The 22,373-nt window shown below is 36.0% G+C and overlaps 1 protein-coding gene across 7 annotated transcripts in view; it reads right to left on the bottom strand.

Moving 5' to 3' along the window:
* The window catches only part of EML5 (EMAP like 5), a 100,044-nt gene that overhangs the window by 10,522 nt on the left and 67,149 nt on the right, over nt 1–22,373 (bottom strand). The window contains exons 28-41 of one of the 7 annotated variants that reach the window (XM_039712775.1): nt 21,057–21,071; nt 18,694–18,702; nt 15,425–15,503; nt 14,287–14,416; nt 13,481–13,579; nt 11,601–11,621; nt 8,637–8,810; nt 7,524–7,732; nt 5,446–5,603; nt 3,395–3,509; nt 2,719–2,907; nt 2,348–2,520; nt 1,300–1,462; nt 321–424 (exon numbers count right to left, since the gene is read on the bottom strand). In XM_039712775.1, the coding sequence (XP_039568709.1) occupies nt 321–424; nt 1,300–1,462; nt 2,348–2,520; nt 2,719–2,907; nt 3,395–3,509; nt 5,446–5,603; nt 7,524–7,732; nt 8,637–8,810; nt 11,601–11,621; nt 13,481–13,579; nt 14,287–14,416; nt 15,425–15,503; nt 18,694–18,702; nt 21,057–21,071 (1,638 nt within the window). Of the gene's footprint in view, nt 1–320; nt 425–1,299; nt 1,463–2,347; nt 2,521–2,718; nt 2,908–3,394; nt 3,510–5,445; nt 5,604–7,523; nt 7,733–8,636; nt 8,811–11,600; nt 11,622–13,480; nt 13,580–14,285; nt 14,417–15,424; nt 15,517–18,693; nt 18,703–21,056; nt 21,072–22,373 lie in introns of those variants that run through there. The other 6 variants (XM_039712776.1, XM_039712777.1, XM_039712778.1 and 3 more) reach the window with 6 other exon arrangements.

Below are 22,373 nucleotides of genomic sequence, written 5' to 3'. Positions count from 1 at the left end.
TCAGCTCTGCTTCCAAGGTATATGCATACTTCCAGGAATGCAGAGAAACAATACATTTGTCATTTTTTAATAAGTGAATTATTTGTGACTTTTTCAGTGATTCTTTCTCCCCAGTTCAGGACACAGTACACTACATGCAAAAAGGCAATCTGCTCTGTACTGCCTTTTGCAGTGCTGCATTTGGGGGAACTGCTGCCAGAGCAGATGGGTGTGTTAAAAGAAAATATCTGACTGAAGGGATTAAATATGCTTTTAAATGGTGGGTGCTTCTCCTGGAAGTTCCAGGTGTTTTAACAGGTGTAAATACACGAAACATTTACCTTGTCCAAGTAGCCCACGTTATTCTGTCAATCACAGCCTGGTCCACAAGCTGCTTTCCTGAAGGCACTTCATACACTTGCCTTTTGTAAGACCCCGTAGAGACCTTTGAGGTGACCACAGAGAATTACAATACATTAACTTGTTTAAAAAGATGAAAACATAATTCCAGAGGTCTTTGAAAAGCATTTTTGTGAGTTACTTTTTACTCCATAGAGTAACAGCTATCAAGAAAACTTAATCAATGAGTCAAAAATTCTCAAAAAATCTACACAAGCATAAAGCAATAGTTAGAAAGCATAAGAAATCTTAACATTTAAATGTATAATTAGTAAAAAATAACTGAAACAACTTGCATTCTGCACATATGTGTTAATGTGTCAGTATATACAAATAAGGCAAAATAAATTCCATCTTTAAAACTGACACATAGGTGTTCCCCTTGGGCCGTAAATATTGATTTGATAATGAGATAAGCTTATTTCTCCTTTCAGATACAAATAAACTATAGAAAGCATACTGTATTTATTTTTATTTTAAGAAACATCTTAAGCACTCCTATAGTTGGAAATTGCAACACCATTATTTTGGTGCTGCTCCACAAAGTCTAGCACCCAAAAGACCTGTAATGCCATCATGCCCAAGAATTTGTAGATGCCCAGGCCCTGCAGAATGACAGACTGTACTCCTTTCTCTTTTAAGATAGCCCATCAGCTTTAGAGGTAAAAAGGCAGGGAGACACATCACAGGAGGTTTGAAATCTGTCTCTCATTTCTCTGCTTATTTTCTGTATTTCATCTCCAGGAAAACTATTCAAAAGTAAAGGCATCCACTTACCATTACAACAAAGTAAATCTAGCGACAGCAACATACTCCAACACTTAGGTACAAAACTTAGAAGTTGTCAAAGGAGAATACTTGCAGAGTATCTGTCACAAGTATGTTCTCCATTCAGTACCTTGAACAATTAATGACTGATACCTGGAGATAAGAGCTATCAGCAGAGAAGTCCATCTGGATCACAAAACTTGGGATATCCTTGCAATAGCTGATTCGATTTAGTGTGGGACCCAAAGTCAGATCATAAAAATCCACTGCATTCTCACTGGAGCCAACTGCTAGGTAACGAGAATCTGGGCTAAACCTGAACAGATAAAAGGATTTCATGAACACAGGTTGGCACTTACAACTGATTATAATATTTGAGAAGTACAGAAATTTGCATTTTAAGTGTCTGCTATCCAGAACTAGAGGGATGCAGAGTATTCAGTCTGCTAAGCAAAATAACTTCTGAAATTAAATTTTCAGGCAATGCATATCCAGCAGAAGGTGGAAATAATTTTGGGACAGATTACACATATAAGTGAACTGGGAATATCTCTTGAATAATTCTTTTCATTATCTGATTTCATGACCCCCTCATGTCTAACAACTTGTGACATCCCCCTGATGACACTCTGACTTCCTTATGCTATACTTACAAGGTTAAAAACTGGAAAACTGAAGTGCTCTAACTGAAGAAAAGCCAGAACTTCTAGATGAAATGCACTGAATAAAAATGAAACCTTTTGTTTGCCCAATATATCTTTGCACACTGGTTTCTTTCTTACAGTTTTCCTTTCTAGTCTTGAAACTCAGTATTTTCCTTAGCTGAACAAATCCCTCACAGCCACTTCTGCGTTATTGGAGAAGTTTCTTTATTTCTGTTCTCTGAAACATACCTTGGGACAGCTTTCCAACTCCAGCAGCCCCCTAATTCCTAGCAGAGCTCTCCTGCAAGGTCCCTCTTTGCTTATATTTCTCTCCCATCACACTTTGCTCTCCAAAACTTTCCTTAGCTGATTACAACCAATTTATCTCACAGAAGAAACAGTCTGTTCCTCCACTCAGCAAACAGAAGCAAAATTTTACTTCCAGCTCTCTGAAATATAATTTCAATATTTCCCAGAACACAGAGTTGTATTTATAAAAAGCAAAATATTAGAGATTTCTAGTATACAACAATAGAGCAGGAATAATATTTTCTGACCTGATATCTTGAATTGCTGATCTTCTGTCCCGTTTTTTCCCCCAAATTTTTAGAGAGGTCACAAGCAGGATAATAAATTCTCCATTTTTCATGCCAATAGCTACCATATCACCTTCTGGGCTGTAGCAAACAGTACGTGCTGCATGTCCTAAGCTGACTTTGTTGAGCATCTTCTGTGAAGAAACAAAAACCCAGAAGAGTAACTGTTACTATTTGTCCATATTTTAAAAGCATCTTATGCTAATAGCTTGTTAACATGCTAACTACACTACATGGATTATTTTCAGAGTACAATAAAAAGCAAGTTTCAAGTCTGCAACATCATCACAAGTCTATTTTTTCCCCCTAAACAAGAATTCTCTAACACCCACCTTTTCAGCAATATCCCAAAGTCTTACTGTGCCATCTTCTGCAGCAGAAAGGAAAAAGTCTCTGGATGGATGCGTTGCTAGGCCCCAGATGGGTCCATCCATATGACCATTAATTAGAATGTTACATGCAGCATTTTTCTCTCCAACTTCAATTATTTCAGCATTTCTTGTCCCAACAAGAATTTTGCCCTTAAACAATAGTAAAAGAATTATCTCTGATAAAACACATTAACCTCTCATGATGAACTGTAATTAAAATGTCATCTAGAGCTATAGTTCTGTCAAGAAAGTTTGCTTAAGTCAAATTATTAAATAATCTAAGAAAATTTATTTTTTAAGCTTTTCTGAGTTATTAAAGCACAAAGCGCTGTAAATAGCATGATGCTGGCTGAGTTACTGCTTGTCACTGGATATTTGATATCTGAAGTGTGAAAAGAAAATGGAAAATAAATCCTTAATTAGTCTTCAATAAAATATATATGAAATATTTTCCTAAGAAAGATTGAGATCTCACAAACTACATGTCTTTCTGCCAAAATATCATTTGTAGACACCTACTAGCTTGGCCTTTCACTTCAAATGCTAGCTAGAAGAGAAAGCAAGACTAATTTATCTAATATTCAGGAATCATCCACAAATTATAAGCTTTATTTTACAGTCAGGCAGCTTTGTTTACCTTGCCTCTACAAACAGAGCGAACACAGTCTGTCATTTGTCCTGTCTCTAGTCTGAAGGCACGACATCGTTTCAGCTCCTGGTCCCATAGCTTGACTGCTCCTCCTTCCTTTGAGCTATGAAGACATGAGGAAGAACAATGAGTACAACAGCTGCCACAAAAAGGACATTTAATGGACAAAAGAACTACATTAGTTAATGTACTGTACTGCAAATGAGGCATTTTAGTATGTTTTAATTATTAAAGATTCTGTTTGCCTGAACAGTTGATGCTGGCATGCTGAGCCTCACAGCCCAGCAAGACAAACTGATTCCAAGTCCTCCCTGTTCTACAGAACAAGTCTTTACAGAACAAGTTGAAGGATGGGTGCTGCTCAGCTTAGTCTGAATGAGTAGCTCTGAGGGAATCTGTCTAGTCAAAAGAACGATTAAGCAGGCAAACCAGCATCTTAATCGTCTGACAGGCAGAGATTTTCAAATTAGAGTTGAGAGAAACAGAAAAGGTGTGTATTTTACTTCTGTGAAATAAATGACAGAATATTTTCACTTCTGTGAAAATATCACTATTTTCACTGCTGTAAAATAAATTACCCAGATACCACAGAAAAACCACACAATTAATAGGTATTAATTATGCAAACACTAAGAATTTCCCTCCCACTTGCAAAAAACCCCTGATATTTCAATGTAGAACACATTGAAATAAAAAAAAAAACGTTTCTAAAAAGAAGATAATGTTTATTGAAACACGGGCATTATGTTTATTGCAACAGGGGCAGGAAATCTGGCATTTCTAGTTGAGCTAGGACTTCTCTATCTTCAATCTCCTCTTACAGAAACAAAAAATCAGTGTTCCACAATACCAAGCTGCTTGTGTTACAGCTTTCATTACTGAATAATCTTACTAAGAGCTCCAGAATGTTTAATCACAATCGCTGATTTGTACTATTATTATTATTATTATTATTATTAAAATAACTATAATGAATTATAAATTGATACATTGCAATAGTATATTCTTTGCTTCCCACTAGCACTGTTTTGACATATGATTGGTTGTTATACTCAGCAAGAAGATTTTACCAAAACAGGCTGGTGAACTGCAATTAAGGCAGAAAAAAGCATGCAGTCTTCCTAAATGAAAATTTGTTTTGCATACTGTCAATACTTCATTTTCCCACAGGAAATGAATTCTAGGTTCTTATTGTTATTCAATACTATTTGTTTCAGGTCAAATGCCAATTATTAAGAGCCTCTGAAGCTAAGTGGGAGAGAGAACATCCTCCAAATAAAATCACAACAACATTTAGAAATAGTAGAAGGAAATATTTCAAGCACAGAGGTAAGTTTTCAGTTGAATCAGAAAATATAAGTGGCCTCTGTCCTGCCAAATGGGGCACTGTCATGTCATCAGATGGACTGCATTACAGCTGAAGCATTTTCTTATCACTAGGAAGACACCAAAAAAAAAAATGCTTGAGGAGATATTTTGCTTGCAATCCCAGGATCTTACTGTACAGCAACAAAGAATCTTGCTGTACCTTAGATTTGAGAGAAGACACCTTGCCTCTGCCATCATAACTAAGCAGATCTTTCCTTTGAAAGAAGTTGTGCATCATACTGCTACAAAATGTATCATTCATATATTCAATCACAACTGTGCAAATCTCTTGGGTTAACCACTTCAGTAAATCTTCAGTGAAAGACGTAACCCACAAGGACTAGGTAACTTTTTAGTGCTTAAAGCTAAATGGGTGCTGGAGCTAGAAAATCTATAAGGCCCCTTCCAACCCTAAATGATTCTAAATTTCAGACTAAATGCTTTCTCTTATATTCAATGGGAGAAATAGCTAGTTGAAGCTCATATGGGGTTACTTGCACTTTGGAGGTGGTGGCTGCTCTTTTTCTTAATGCCTGTCAGGGATCTGAAAGGGACTACTCTTCTACCTTTAATGTCTCAAATAGAGCTGATGGAATGAATCCAAACCATTTTTAAAGAGTACCTAAGAACATCCAACATGCATGCAGAGAAAAAGAAGAAAGAAGACTCACGGCCTTTCTTTGCCTCCTGTAACAATCAAACCATCCCTCAGTGTGGTGTACATGGTGAAAACAGGTCCATTGTGAGCCTTGGCCACAATTCGTATCAACACATGGTCCTTCCAAACACAAACATCTCCACTGATAGTACCTGTAAATGTCAAGTTATTCTGAAAGGGGAAAAGTATACTCATCATCTGATTCTGAGTAAGGTAGGAAGAAAAACATTCAGAAATAAACACCATTTGCATTTAGAGGCTAAATTGCTTTTATTTGCTGCTGCAGAAGAGGAAACTGTGGAAGAGGCAATAAGGACCTCCAGAATGAAACAGTGAGCTACTCTATTCCTTCTTGAAGTCAGAAAGATGCTTTCTGGTAGCTTGAAGAAAATCACTGTATTTCTTTTTGCAATGACTTCAGCTTCAGACATTTGGTTATCTATGCTTTTAGTCTATCAGGTGTGCAACGTGTGGCAAAAAAAGTAGAATATCACAGTAAGTACGGACATTCTACACAAGCACACAAGCAGACAATTTGCACCCCCTTGCTATATACATTATGCTTGCAGTAATTTTTGTGGTTAGGTGAAGAGACTCACTTGATTACAGTAACTTTTAGTTCAGAAATAAACCAGTTTGACTTAACTTAGAATTAAAAGCTGCCTGTTCTTTACTTCTGCTTCCTGCTCTTGAAAGGTAATAAAAATAAATTTAATTATCTCTGAAAGTAAAGGATTTTTTCCTATTTATTAGGATTCCAACAGGAACTGGTTATTGAGCAAAATAGTTTAGTAACTTAGATGAATCCTCAAATTTAGTAATGTGTAATATTATCATGTTTCAAGAATATCAATACACATGTAGCACAAACACTTTCCTTGACTGAAGTGGGTTGATGCACTACACACTTTATTTTGAGGGTGTGTGTGTGTGGCTCTAATAAAGTAAAAGAGGACTGGAAGTGAAGCTGAGAGCAGATCCTCAGACAATTCTCACAGCATTACTACTGGGCTGTCTCCCCCTTCTGTTTAGGGAGAGCTGAACCAGCTCCTTCTGAGTACTCCCAGAACTGCTCCCTACAGAGGTATGGAGAACACACCAGGTTTGGCTTTATTCACTTTGCACAACTTTTCACAAAACCCCTGAAAACTCTGCATCCTCAAACCTCATACCAAACTTCAGGCTATGCAGCATACAGCCTGATTCTCACACTGAATGTCTTTTCCTAAGAAAGTTTACAGAGGTTTTCCAAAGCCCTGACTAATGCCTGGGCTGGGCATCAATAACAGTTATCATTTGGAAAATATCTTGGTGTTTTGTAAGACCTTCATGTAAATCAGAGAGACATCACTGTGTAAAAGAGATAGTGTAGCAAAAAAAGGCAACCACAGCCCACTTAGAGTTTCAAAAATCAAAATTAGCGTAAATTCTGGACCAAAGTCTGGACCAAACAGTCAGATGGTCAAACAGGACAGAAATGCAGGCAATCAAAGCAAAGGACCACTTCACAAAAGGCATCTGTGGCTCTCTGCCCAGCTGAAGATATGAGTACTGCTCATGCAGAGCAGCTCCACATCCAGCAGTGCTGTGGAACTTAGCAAGATGGCCTGCACATGTCCAAAAACCTCCAAAGAAAAAGAAATCTCTCATGCAGTTGCCTAAGAACATCCAACATTAAGGAATGCCCCAGGACAACACTGCTCTCTGATCACCCATGAGCAGCAGCACATACAAATGACAAAACAATCACTTTCAGGTGGGTATAAAATCAGCCTCATTTCTACTGTTTGGTTTTTGCAGTCTAGACTCAGTTTTGTTTTACCTGGATTAAATAACAAGCAGTGTATTATCAGTTCAAGGCATCTGTGTTTGTTTTTCCAAAAAGCATACAAACCCACAGTCTTTTCTACTCTAAAGAAAGCTGGTACTAGTTCTAACTAGCAGGTAAACATTAGGAATGCTCAACTCAGTTTAATAAATAATTTATATACTCATTAGCAGGTTATAAAAGTCTCACTGAACTGAATAAAGGCAGAAGCGTAAAAAAAGTTTGGTTTTATGCATTTTCAGGTGGTTTGTTGAAGTACGTACCGCTCCAAAAGCTACAGAAAGCATCGTCTGCATGCGGGCATCTTCTATGGAGCTCAGCAGCCCTTTTTTACTGAGGAGAGCTCTTCCAGCCAGTGTCCAGAACCTTACATGTTTTACTCCCACAGAAACAAACTGAGTATCTGAATCTGGCCTGAATTCTGCTACAAATATACGCTGGTTATGACCAGCTCGGCTGGCAATTTTGGCACCTGGCAGAAAGAAAATGGACATTTTGAATTTGCTGAGAAAAAGAGACATTTCTGGTTAAAAATGTTAAAATAATTTTAACCCATATGAAGATCCCTCAGTTGGGATCCTTAGCTGCCATTCTGAATTTGTATTGACCCTTAAGATGAACACAGGCATGTTCTGACCACACATGCTTCATCCTAGCTAAGATTGTATAAATACACATCTGACATTGCATCCACCCCCACAGGATCTATCAGACAAGCTATGAAAGATCACTTGTTATTAACTCAATGGCTTATGTTCAAAATTCTGAGAGCTACTAGTTATCAACAGCAATCCCCAAAGAGAGAGGAAGTAAACCTCTAAGACTAGAGAATCAGATCCATAATCTGGGCATGGCTTTGTCAGGCAGAAAGGAGACAAGGAAAGAGCTCAAATCTCTTTAGCCTAAATCAGAAATACAGATCAAAGCTGATCTGAAAATATGTAGCATAGCTTAAAGCAACAATTATATAAAATGCATAGAGGAGCTATCCTGCCACACCATTTCTGCAATTTGCAACTTTCTGGAATAATTTTAGGAGTATGACAACATAGTCAGTAATCAGACTTTAGAGAAGAATAAAGTAATAATAATAATAGTAATAATGCTGACAATTTTTAAGAATAGAAATCCCTACATCATTCTTACTAGAAATCAGTGAACTGTCTTGATCTTTACACAATAGTTTCAAAGGAGATATATTCAGCAATCACTAGAATGGGTAAACACATCTATTTTAGATCTTCTTGTATAGTGCACAGCATTTATTGTAATATTTTATTAATCAGCTGATGCTTTAAAGTTACAATTTCTCTTGACTCAAGCCAACATATCTCTAACAATGTAAACACCTTCTACAAAACCAGCCTCTTTCCTACCTTCCTGCCACTTCCAAATGGTAATGGTGTGCTCGGGATCCAGCCCTACGGACAGCAGCAGTTTGCCAGTGGCACTGAAACTGACTGAGCAAACGCCCTTGGAATGGTAGCACCGCAGAACCGACAGTGTCTGCTTGTTCATTGCATCCCACACGTGAATAGAAGGAGCTGTAGCTGCACAAATAGAAAAACATACCATTAGTAGTAATTTCTAAAATGTGTAATGATTTGTTTATTGAAGCAATTAATACTTTTTTATAAGACAAAATTTCTGTGATCAGATGAGGGGGGGAAAGGAAAGAAAATAAAAGAGATTCTGGCCTCCATTGGGAAAAAAATTTATGACAAACAGGATCATTAGGTAGAATGAACAAGTTGGCCTCATTACATTGCAGAGGTGTTAATTTGTTGCTAAACTTGTTATGGGACTTGTGAAGCACAGCAAAAGTTCTAAAAGCAAGAGCTGTCTTCTCTTTTTCTCTTATTAAAACGTAGAGCAGCATACTAACTCAAAAACCTTCATAAATAAAGCTGCTCATCAAGAATGTAACTTCTCCATGGGTCTTTTGGACAATTGATAGCTACAAAGAAATCAGTTTACAGTGCAGGGCCAAAATCTCCTTTCTACAAAATGGCCACCTGTCTGAAATGTTTGTCCCCTTTGGAGAACATTAGCCAAATCACCAGCTTGCTTGCTGATACAGAACCAGGGCATTTAGTCTGCATTGTTTAGACTGTAAGCTCTCTGCAGTAAAAAATGTCTTTCCATGCTACTAATGTATGTGATTATCTCTAATGTGATGACAGCTGTTTCTTTCCCAGATGCAACGCCTTCTCAAAAGATCTTGCAATCTATATATAATTTACAATCTCTGAGCAGCATCTAAGGCATTTCCAGTACAGTAAGATTCTCAAACTCCTTCACTTCTGGTCTCTAATAAATTTGACTGCAGAATCCTAAGGTTACTGGTTCTTGTCACAGATCCAGATTCACATAAACTAAATTCTCTTTTGGCTTCATGCTTTGTGTTTCTAATCAGATACATCTAGGCCCTCAAAGATATGCACGTGACGGGAAACAGTAGACAAAAGGACTTAGGCAAAATTTCAGCCACATGAAACTCAGTTTTTGAGCACAATTCCACAGTTGTTCCAAAACAGTCTTTAGAACACACTTCCTCATTTATTTTATTTCCATTTGAATTTCCTCTCATGGTAGCAACAAGATGTTATTATTACCTTTTGAGAGGTACCACAGCATAGTATGGTCATGCCATTAAAAGAGAAAGGGCAGGAGCTGACAGCAACTAGCACTTCCCAAAAATTGTCAGTGAACTCCTTGCTGTTCTTACAGGAAACTGAGGGAAGGGAAAGTTTTATTATGGCTCTGAGCTGCTTTTCACTTTTCAACACTCCTCTTGGTCAAACTCTGTATTACCCTTGAATTGTGCGCCTGGGCCAAAGTTTTCTTTTGGGTGGCAGACAGAAACTCTCACCTATTTTTCCTAAATAAGAACTGACAAAATCATTCACAGCAAGATCTGCAAGACAAAGAACATGGACTCAGGTCCTTCTATGTGATGGAGTCCCTCTGAAAGTCTCTGTCCTGACACTTTCACAAGAGAGATGTTCTACAATGTCACATCCTTCTGGGAGCAATTGGATAAAGCTACCACGGGCTGGCAGGACAGAAAAAATCTTTAGTAAGGTGGACTAAAGCTACACCCAGTCATTAGGAAATATTAATTGCCATTCCAGCCCACTACAAACATTACTGCTACAAGAGCACCTGCATCACTGTAGACAACTGAAAATTGGAACTAGAAAAGCAAAGGCCCAAATAGCCATCAATAAATTCTAAGTAAAACTATTCAACTTTTTAATGAAAGCAGGCAGCAGCTTGGATTCCAGAGTAATGGTTCCAGAAATAAGAAAAAAGAGTGCTCATTTCAGGCAGTGACAACAGAATTTAGTAACGTACAGAAGCTCAAACTGAAGTTGCAGTAGGAAAATGGCACCTGAGACAAGGAATGTGTCTAGCCACCATATACAGGACTATAAATGTTCTTTCATATAAATATCCATATCATGATAGGTTTTTTTTAAATACAGGCTAGAAGTGTAGAAAAGGTACTTATGTTCTTCCATCCTTAGAGCAAGCACCATTTGCCATATTTAATGACAAAATGTACATTGACATTAAAGATGTGAATGTACATTTGTTCTTACAGATGAAGCTTTAGATCCACATGAAGATTATTACACTTTCTATTATACATGATCACATTTATGCATCTCTGAAGATTCTTCACAAGACAATTATGGCTGCTCAACAATGAACTCATTCGCACATGATGGTGATGAGTTTTTGCAATCACAGTTGAAAAAAACCCATATTAATAAAAAATATCTCGGTCAAGACTGTCAAAATGTCAAAGACCCAAAATGATAGAGGAGAAATTAAACTGACATCACAAAAAGCATTTTGGATCAATGGTAATAACTGCATGACAGTTGTACATAAATGGGAAAGGTGATTCGTTTTTTCACTCAGTCACCTAGGCCTCCTCAATAGAATTTACTTTAGAAATGCAAGTTTAAAATTACATGCAATTGAGGGTCTAACCAAATGTTGTCAGCCCCAACATGTCTACAAAACTGGCAAGCATACCCAGGAATGCTACAGCAGCAGTATGTATAAGAACTCACTAATCACTAAGCAGCAAGAGGTGAATATGCTTCTATGAGAGTAGTTTTTAAGTGTGTTCTAATATTTTTAATTTTTCTATATTTACAGTATGCTGAGCTGTTTTGACTTCTATTCAGTGCTGACAGTAATATGACTGATACATGGGGTTTAATAAACTAAAAATGAATTCACATCACTTATGGCTCTATAAAGCTGCAGATGGCTACTAGATAGACTAACTACACCTGAAGATGTCAAAATTTTGTTTCCCTTACCTGACATATCTGCTGAGTCTCCTGTAATGGAAAAGCAGCAGAAAAATAATTAGATCAGAAATAAGATAAGAGCTAAAGAAAATATATGCCACATTCAGTGTAACTTCTTAACACACACCTTGATCTTTTGGTATTGCAGCAGCAGCAATACTGCTATTAAAGATGAGTATTTACTGATGAAAGGAGGTCACATCATAAATAAATCATAGAATGAATATATTGAATGAATCAATATATTTTGGTTTCCATTTTCAGCTACAACACAAAAATCTAGCTTTGGTGTATGTTAGGTCGCTCTCAGCCCAAGTTAATAAAAAACATATTTTTTAAAGTCATGGATATTTCAACAAAATAAGTGGGAAAAATACTAAGAAATAGCATGTGAAACTTAAGATTCAATAAATCTTTTTAAATCATGATGGGGACACTATTTGTGGCAACCACACCAGTAGGAAAAGTAGCAGGAGTTCTTTATACAGTATATACACTCCTCAACATCACTTGAAAATCAGAAAGCAAGTGCTGCTTTAAGATATTTCACTTCCAGCTCATTTTTAATTCTCTGCCTAAAAGTATATGTCATTTTGAAGTGTCATCTGCCTCTGATTTGTATGCCTTAATCCACATTACAAAACAGTTAATAGTTGTCCTACTGCTAGTTGATTTAGAAATTATTATGAAAATAAAAAAAGGATTAAGTCCTGTGTTTTGTCTTGGGTAAGATGAACACTGGAGAAGAAACATTTTCACATTCCTCCACTACAGAAAGGCAAACAGGGCCAGATTAAGAAATATGATGAAAAAGCAAATTCTTAAAGGCAATAAAAGGTTTGTAATTCCTGCAAATGTTCAAATCATAGACAAATACCTGCTGATTATTTTTTTTCTATTTAAATAATTTCAATTAAAAATTTGTTTTAAATGATATGGGGCAAGAAACTCACCAAGAAAGGAAGCTGTTTTAGCTAAGAGGTTACTATTATCAATGAATTAATTTTAATGAGACATGCACCTAAAAATCCAAAAGACACAGGAAAGCAAGTAATAAACTCTGCAGAACTGATTTTACTTATATGAAAGTTCTAAAACAAACCTAAAGGAAATACAAAGCTATTTTTGCTGAAATAAAATAGAGGTTTTTTTGTATTCTATGCCCTGATGAAAATAATGTGGGTTTGAATCTGCTGAGTACCAACAGAAGATATGAAAACTACAACCAGATTGTAGGGCTACAAAAATCACTTCTACAAAACGTAGAAAAAGCAATGTCTACTGGCTATGCTAATGCAAAATGTGGAGGGGTTTTTTTTGTTTTGTTTTGTTTTTTTAACCTGGTTAGTTCATACATCTTAATGTCACTATGAAATATACATACTTTTTCCTTCAAAATCTCAGTTTATCTGTAGGAAACACCATTAGGTTTTGGTTCTGCCTGGAATATTACAACTATATCATATCCAACCACCAAGCAGGTGTTATAAATATACCTGGTGAGGTAAAGCCTACATAAGATTGACAGGTATTTTAAGAAATGAAGGTTAGCTCTATTCAGCTTCTTTGAAAAGGCAGTGACTCTTTGGAAGGTCTAACACAAGCTGATAGTTCAATACAACCAGACTAATTTAATGGGGCTTCAGATTTCGCAAAAAAATAGTTTTGGTAATACTCCAAACAAAAGATAAGTTTAATCTTTCATGCCTCAATATTTTTGTCAACTTTATTCAATTACACTCAAAGGAACTTATAAAGAGGACAGGTAACTGAGTAACACTCATACAAACGGAGATAGCATAATCAAATATTTTATGATTTATCATGAATTTACAAGGTCCTGATTGCATGCTATTATGTTAATTCTTTTTACAAAAATACAAACATACCTACTTGGCCAGTTGCCACTATGTTGGTAAACTTGGGGTGCTGATTCACAGTGAGGCACAAAATATCATCGTTGTGTTCCTGGTAAAATGACTGAGAGCCTAAAAATAAGAAAAAAAATTCTAACCTTAGTTCAACTTTTAATTAAAACACTTTATTAAATTAAATTAAATTATTTCATTAAAACATACACACATAGACATGGCTAATGTTTGAAAATTTTATAGTATTTGTTAGAAAACAGCATTATGGTCATGTTGCATTTTTAAGCTTAAAACCAGAAAACAAACTCCTAATTTTTTATCTGGACTTCAACACACAGCACTCAATAACTCCAAACAATACCCTCAAGCTTAACTATCTCAGAAACAAATGACATTGTGTACATTTTTAAAGGTCTAAGTTATCTAAACTCACTGGGTTACTGGGAAGGAATGTATGTGGTACAGATGACTGAAAAGTAAACCAATTAAATATTAACTTATTCTTAGAAAAAAAAAAAATTACAATTACCCCATTGTTCGGCTCTTTTCGTTTCTGTGCGTTTGCATTTCTACATGCAAATTTCAGAAAGCTAATACCAAAAAAACCAAATGTTCATTTCCTTTAAAGCTCGGTTTCCAGGAACATTTCAGTACATTTGTTTTCTTATACAGGTATTAGGAATATTCTCTACAGACTGAAATTTTAGGAACAAATAACGTTTTTTCCACATACTTTTACAATACTTAAAGCATATTAATTACTTTATAAACTGTAACTCCATGAGTGTGAAGAAACATTTTCTCTCCAATGGGTTTTCTCATACCTGTTGCCACGTTGTACAAGATGCCAATAGATGCAGTGTGATAAATTACATCAGCACCATCATTCAAATAGTGCACATTGTTTCTGCAGTCCTTGCCTCGATACCCAAACACCAGCTCCAAAATTAGGTCCTAAAAAAGATATTCACATCAGTAGATTTACCAAACCTTAAAGCAGTTACACATTCCTCTATAGGATTTTATTTTATTAATTATGTCCTTATGTAGTAAGCAACATGTCAAGCCAACAGGAACTGAGCTCGTGCCTCCCCTGTCAGTTTACACAACTGCTCATTCTTGTCACACACAGCTGTGTCACCCTTTTCACTTCTCAGGGGGATGCTGCAGAACGTGCATGTAATACACAAAGACATATACATACACTGAAAGAGATACTCATACACATGCCCATAAATAAATAAAATGCAGTGAAGAATAAAGTTCTTTTAATGCAGAAACAAAGAATGACAAACACTGGTCCACAATTTAATTCCAGGACAGCAACTAGAAACCAAGTTACAGCCTAAAACTTCTAGAGTGCTGATGTCAAAAAGCTGTTTATTATGCTACACCAAATATTTAGCAGAATCAACAATATTTGGGTTGGTAAAGAACTTCATTTTCCACGATTAGATGAAATTTTCACTTCAGATTAATCAAAAATTGGTATATTTATTTGCAATTCCCATGTAATGAAATAACAGGTGTCAAAACTAAACTCATCATTAATAGAATCTTAAAGCTTATTTTTAAAACTCTTATCAGTTATGAATTTAAACTGAAGTTTTAAAATAAATTTTGAGAAGATTGGAATAAAAAAATGCTTAGTTTTATTAGCAACAATACACCTGTTAACAATCCACTTATCTAAACAAGACATCCTGCTTTCTACAGACAGTTCTAAGGTTTCATGATTACTTTGAATTGAGTTATACTCCATTTTATTTGCAAGAAAATGAAATATTTTTTTTATTATTTACAAGAAAAAATTCTCTCACACTTTTTCTACTCTTTACCCACTATTCACTATTTCCACCTTTGATATACTTAGAATAAAACAATCATTGAATGTGTTCATAGGTGTGTCCATTTCTGGCAAAATAAAATCCTAAAAGAAATAGAGAACAGCATTTTTCTTACCTCTATGGGTCTCTTTTTTTTCCCCACATTATTTGTCTGAAGTTTCTCAGGCTGTGGCAATGCCCTACTAACTGGTGGTCTGAAACAAAGAACTGTGAATAAGAGAAGGCTGTCCGTCACCCATTCCATACTAACAGTAACCTTCCAACCTGCTAATGCACTGGGAAATCTTAGTCCTGTCCTACTCAGCTGATACCCATATTCATCTTCAAAATAAATACCTCTGTCAAAGGAGAAGGACAAAACCTAAAAATCCTTTGTTTAACATGCTTTACCTGATTAATCTAATAATGCTTGTTCCCACATGCCTTCAGCAGACCCCTATGTTTTCCTATTTTTGTAATAGTTTGTAAAGAACTCCAGATGCACCTGCCCATTCATTCCTACCTCAACTGAAATGAGATATTGATCAAAGTTTACGTGGAAGAAAACCAAATGCAGGAGTAACTGCCATAGCCTATGGTCCACTGTTCTGAATAGCCCAGATTTAATTAAGCAATCTCAATTAGGTATGTTTAACAAATATCCATAACATCTCTCACATTACATTCAACTGTACCTATACAAAGAAACACAAACAAATAAGCTTTATTTATTAAATATATTCAACTATTTCTAATAATTTGCAGGAGCATTGATTATTGATTCTATAGATACAGCATTTGTGGCTGTGATAACAATCCTTTAAGCTTGATCCTTAAGAGGAACAATTAATTTAAAAATAAATTCTATGTATAAATTCAGTGATATCCAGATAATTTAATCCAGTAGGCAGTGTAATACACTAATATCAAACATGAAGCAACAGGTCACTTTCATATTCCTTTTAAGAATGAAGTATTTCTAATTTCATATCTGCTTTTGAGTGATGACTTTGATTCAAAATAATGACTGTATTTTCTCAGAATGATAGACTATGATTTGTTTGTACACTGTGTAGTTTGAAGGTGAAAAGCATTTTTTCAGTTATCCAAATAAAATACCATTTTCTTGGATTTATATCTTCACTGTTCCTGCCTACCTTTAGTACAAAACAGATCACTCCAGAATGTTTTGAAAGACTTTCTGGTTTTAGTTTCTCATTTGTCATGGGCAATTCTGCAACAGTTTCATTACTATTCCTCTAGAAATTACCAAAACAGAGCATAAAAAGCCCTTCTTCCATTTGTCAACCTCATATTTGGCACAGAGCACTCAAACCTCATCTCTTTCCTCTTCTCCTACCCTGACCCTAATTAACTTATGAGCCTGAAACACAGAGGGAAAAATGAGTTGGAGGGGAAAAACAGAGTAAAATTAAATATAGCAGAAGAACATATTTGAAGTTTGATGAAAGCAGTAAAAACTGAAAGGACATGATTCTTATAGAGGTTTACTTTACTGGAACTGAATATTCCTCTGCTCTTTGGTTCTAGAATGTGGCATTTTTATGACATTTGCTGTCTGTAAATCCCTTGTGATAGAATAGGAGAAGAGGTAAAACAATCTCACATTTTACAGCTGCTCAAGAAGACCATCTATACTTAAAGGCTCTACAGACATAAATACAGGTTAATATCATCCTTAAGTAATAATGAGAGTACATTTACATTTGTACATTACCACACAACAGAATAAAGTGAATGTATATTGGTGAGGAAAACTTGAGAACTTTGGCTCAGCTGCATTATCTCACAGGTCACCTAAACAATGTCTCTAAGTATCTGTCCAGGAAAGGCTAATTCTGTATTGATCCAGAGCAGTGGAACTGGAATGCAAATTACAAGCACATATGGATTCTTTTCCCAATTAAGTTTCAAGATAACTTCAGGATTTAAAAACAGGAATGCTGAAGGATATGAGAATATGTTTTCCAAGTCCTTTTTTAAAGGTGTGAGAGCTGAAAATATTTTTAATTTGCTGCGTAATGTGCAGCAAAGTGACTAATGCCATCCATATACAACACACAGTGGTCATACACCTGTATGCATAACTTGCTGCATGCTCAAAAACTGTGTGGAAAAGATGGAAAAGAGAGCATGAATAACACGTTGGGATGAATTCAGGTATGGATAGGGTCAGTTTTATCATGGGGAAGAAGTGCTCCAGCCATCTATCATAAGGGAAATAAATATCTCAATATTGGCACTTTATTTTCAAAATTAAAATGTATTTGGTATATGTATTTTAATATTTCCTGTTATGTAACCATCAAAATCAAGTACAAGCATTCTGAAGTAGTTTCTGAAACAAAGAAATACCTTGTTCACAGTTTTAGACGTAGCTTAAATATTACTACTGATTTTTGTATGACTTATTTTATTCTATATTTTTCTCGTTACTGAGTATCTAAAGTTACTTACAGAACAAGGAATTATTTTCTGTTATGTAGCATATGTAAATTACCACCAATTCTTTTAGTTCTGTGGCAGTTTATAACAGTGTGATTTACAATATTTATTTCTGTTTTAAAAACAAACGTGTTATTTTGGGCACGATTTGATAGAGTAAATTACAGTAGTTGGTACAAAAGAAAAAGTCCCCTCCTGTGTGGGGCACCAAAGTTGCACTTCATATTTAGGGGAACTTGCAGAGAACTTAGCAATTGATTTTGCACTACTCTTCAGCATGAAGTGTCCTGCACTGCCCTCCCCAAAAGGTGCTGGCAAGCATGAAGTACACAATGAATTTTAAAATTAAGGAGGACTTCTTTCCATTTATTTTTGGCAAGTTCTTCAAAGTCATCTGTGAAACTTCACAGAGGTCTGGTTTCCATTAGAAGATAATGAAGGCTGGTAGTCTCTAAGTACACCTTCTGGACAAAAATGATTTATAATTATTTCATGTGCTCTATGAGCAGTAAGAGCCAGTTTTACTCACTAATGCAGATGCAGGGAATCTGATGCTCAAATAATTCAGTAACATTCAGTAACACCCTGGCATGTCAGGTGAGACTGTCAAATCATCACATGTAAAACAGCTGTCCACTAGAGGGCTGGGAAAAGTGCTCATCTTTGTACTTCAATAAATATTACTGAAGAATACTACTTGTGAAACACTGGAAAGTGTAATAGTTAATGGAGTTGGAGTTCATGCTGGTAGGTAAGAGTATCTAGCTTATTGTGTGAAACAGAACTACAATGCATATATATAAATTTCAGATTTTTCATATAGCAATATTCTGGAGAGTGACAGGTACATGGTATGGCACCCAACATGACAGATGGCTTTTTAAGGAAAATGGGAGGTGGCAGTAAAAGATGGACTAGATAGGAAAATAAAAGCATTACCTGGAACCTCTTTTCAGCAGCAGATAGGAAAGAGAAAAGGATTACTTATACAAGTTTGGCTAAAATTTAGGTGCCAGTGAATTATTCATATAGATAATTATTGCTGTCTTCCTGATTTGTATACTTCTTTTTACAAGGAGATTATTCTCTTCATAGACTATATAAATCTATTATTCGTATAGAAAACTCCCATTCACTTAAATGGGAATTATAAACATGTGTTGGCATGAGAATATAATTCTTTGGAATAACTCTACTGTAAATAGAGAAAAAAAGCAGAAGCAGGAAAAAAAGCCCCTCTGAACTATACCAACTATTCAGCGTCAGCAAACACAACACATGAATAACTCAAAGATTGTGCAGGTTTCATTTCCTGAAATAAGCTGATGGATGGAACAGTCAACTTGCTATTAAAGACAGATGTTCAAGTTTGGTCACAAAAACATTCATTTATACTAAAATAAAATTATCTCAGCTAAACAGAATGTGTGGGATACTGAGTACTACTGATATGTACTATTTTTTCAGGACTACTTAATTCAGTTTATGTTGATTGAAGACACTTTGCACTGGATAGGTTTCCTCAGTCATGTGTGATGGAATACTCCTATAATTTGGCTAGCCAAAAACCCTCATTAATAATTAAAGCATATGGGCATGTATAGATTATTTCTAATATTTGTAGTATGCATGGGCACTTTACATTAGTTTGATTAGCTGGTACACTTGCACTGGCTTGATAAGCTCTTTTTTCAAGAGCCACTAAACAACTTCACTAGGTGAACACTAGTTAGTTTTTCTCACTTATAAGATAAGAAAAATAATTTAGGGAATAATTTAGGAAAAACAATCCTGAAAATTAAGAACACAATGTTAACAACTCACCAATTTACAGACTGATTTTTTTCCCATGCTGAACACAATGGATTTTACTGGATGTCTTCTAATTAGTTTTAACTTTATTTTTCAGTGCAAGACCGATGCACTATTTATTCATATAGGAAACAGTGAAACCTTTCCCACAATAAAACCCAAATGTAGCTTGAACAGGTTTTGCAGTCAGTAGCATGCAACTCTTCAAGGAGTACAAAATTCAAATACCTCCAGATATTTTTCACAGTAAAACAGTTAAAAAATTTAACCGAAATTCCTGGTTGTTTAATTTTGAGATCTCTTGGTACAGCCATTTGTCTGTAAGGTACATTAATCACAGCACTGCCCCTTTCACAGCCCCAAATAGCCAGCTTCAGGGACCATAAGAACAGAGTAAGAATGGAGCATTATTCTCCAGAGGCACCTCCCAACCTTCAGTGCTGTGCAGTTCAGGGAGTAGCAGAGTCAGAAGCATTTTCAAAATCAACCATGATAGACTTTTTTCTGAGTAATTTACCTAACACAAAAACAAACTAGAAAAGAACTCTTAGTAAAGGACAGAAATAGTTTTCAAATGTGTTTTGTCCTGCTGAGCATCTATAATGTTATTACACAACCAAATTATACACACAGTACAGATCTTTTCACATAAAAATATTACCTATAAACATTGTTATTCAGAAATGATAAATAATTCAAATTACCAACCTAAGTGCTGCCTCACAGCAGTGCCATTTTGTGTTTCCAACAGGAGTTAACATAAGTATTGCAATTTCAATGATACAGCATGGTAATTTCACTGCTAGAGAATACTGCATCATTAGCAGAGCTGGTGTTTAACGCTGCAAGCAAACCTTAGACCAACTGAATCTGAATGAAATCTGGAGTTCCAGCCACAGAGGCAGCTCAGTCTGCAAGTCTGAAGGGTGGCCTAGCAGCCTAAGGATTTGTTGTGCAGCAAGTTTAGCAGCATGTTTTAGCATGTGCACGTATTCTAAACAGAGCAGGTGCAGAAAACCATCACCCAATGCAGGCACCTACACCAGAGACTGCTGAACGAGCCCGAGGTGCAGCCAGCAGCCCAGATCCTCACGCAGCATTGGCAAAAGGCTCCACAAGGCAGGAATGCTGCCTTCACCCCTGAAGCTCGTTAGCTCCAGCCTGGTGCTGCTCACGGAGCCCCCTCAGGCCCTGTGCACTGTGCTCACTGCGCTGCTCCGTGTGCTGCTCCTTAGCACCCCCAAAATACTGAGGAAAGGAGGATGAGCTTTGATCACCTCCTCCTAGAACACTCTAGTGTCACTCGCGTCAACTCAGAGCGAGAGCTGCATTTATGTTTTGTGCCTCAATCCTTTTCTACCTGTTAAAATGCTACTATTTAATAGGAAAGAGGTAAATTCCTCGCTTCTGTTGCAAATTGTAACTACTTTTCCAAGCAGCTGAAGTCATTAAAATGCATTTCATCCTGGACTTCACGTACATGAACTTACCTTACTACCCCCTGCCTTCATAGGAAGCAAAAATAAAGAGTAATAAAAATAAAACAAAAATTAGTATCTATGACAGTAGACTAAAGTATTGCTAAAACATTTATCAATCTAATACAATATTAACATCAGAACAGAAGTCAAAAGGCATACATAACCATAGTCTGGTTTTATTCTTCACAAAAAAAAATCTCTGAAGTTTTAGGGCCCCAAACTTTTCAACAATGCAGGTAATGGAATTCTTTCATGATCTTTTTTTTACATTCTGAATCACAATTTAATTACCTTACTACAGAATTAATTCTCTTAGTAATTTATCTGAAACTGAAAAACACAATTCACTCAGCTTCCAGAAACAGCTTTTGAAAGAAACACAAGAGGTTTACAATTTCATTTAAAACAAAAAAACATCTTTAATCAAAGCTTTCATGCCATGCAGATTATTTCTTTTTAATTTTCACATCAAATACATCTAATTAAAAAAAGAGAAGGACTGTTTCTCATAAATGCAAGACAGGAAACCACAGCTTTATACACAGGCATCCCACTCTCTGCTACAGCAACACAACTTAAAAGCAAATGATGATATGAAACTCCAACCAAAGCCACACTGCATTTCTCAACAAGGGTATCACAGACCTGTCTACTCCCAATTCCCCAGATCCTTACACCCCCTTACACCCTGCTCTGTTCCTCACTTCCCCATCTTTAGTATTAGTGTTCCCCAAATGCTCTGTTCTGAATCCTCCTTCCTTTTCCTCACACATACTGTCCACATCAATCAACAAACAACTTTCAGGGTCCCATGCTCAGCTGCAGATTCTACAACAGGTAACGTTCTAAAGGTTATAAATTGTTATTTTGCATTTACTTTATTTTCTGGGTCCTATTCTCTTCTAAAGCGTACAGCAGTGAACCAAGATATAAAACTAACACTGCAAAGCAACCAACTCCATGTTCCAGGATTCATTAACAAAAACTGCAGAACCACTGTGGACAGCATTTTTCATAGAAAGGTAGAAGTTATGGGGAAACTGAAGCAATGCAAGAAGCAATTAGAGCTGAATTCATCAGAACAGTTTGTTGGCAGAACCAAAAAACGGAGCGCTGTCCTTCAAAAACAGGCTCATGCCTATTTTGCTAACTACCACTCAGTATTTCAGTTTCAAAAACTCCATATTATTAAACACCAGCAAATAATCATCTCAAGGAATCCCCCAAACATAAAAATATGTATACATAGTTTTTAGTCTTTTGTGCTCTCTGAAAATAGGTAAAACCTTTGGGTTGTACTCTGGGTACTTGGGTTGTACTTTTCTT

Source organism: Passer montanus, unplaced genomic scaffold (assembly GCF_014805655.1).
Source record: "Passer montanus isolate IOZ18808 unplaced genomic scaffold, ASM1480565v1 scaffold27, whole genome shotgun sequence".
NCBI classification, from domain to species: Eukaryota; Metazoa; Chordata; class Aves; order Passeriformes; family Passeridae; genus Passer; species Passer montanus.
Note: the sequence above shows the minus strand (reverse complement) of the source record. Positions and strands in the feature narration are given on the sequence as shown.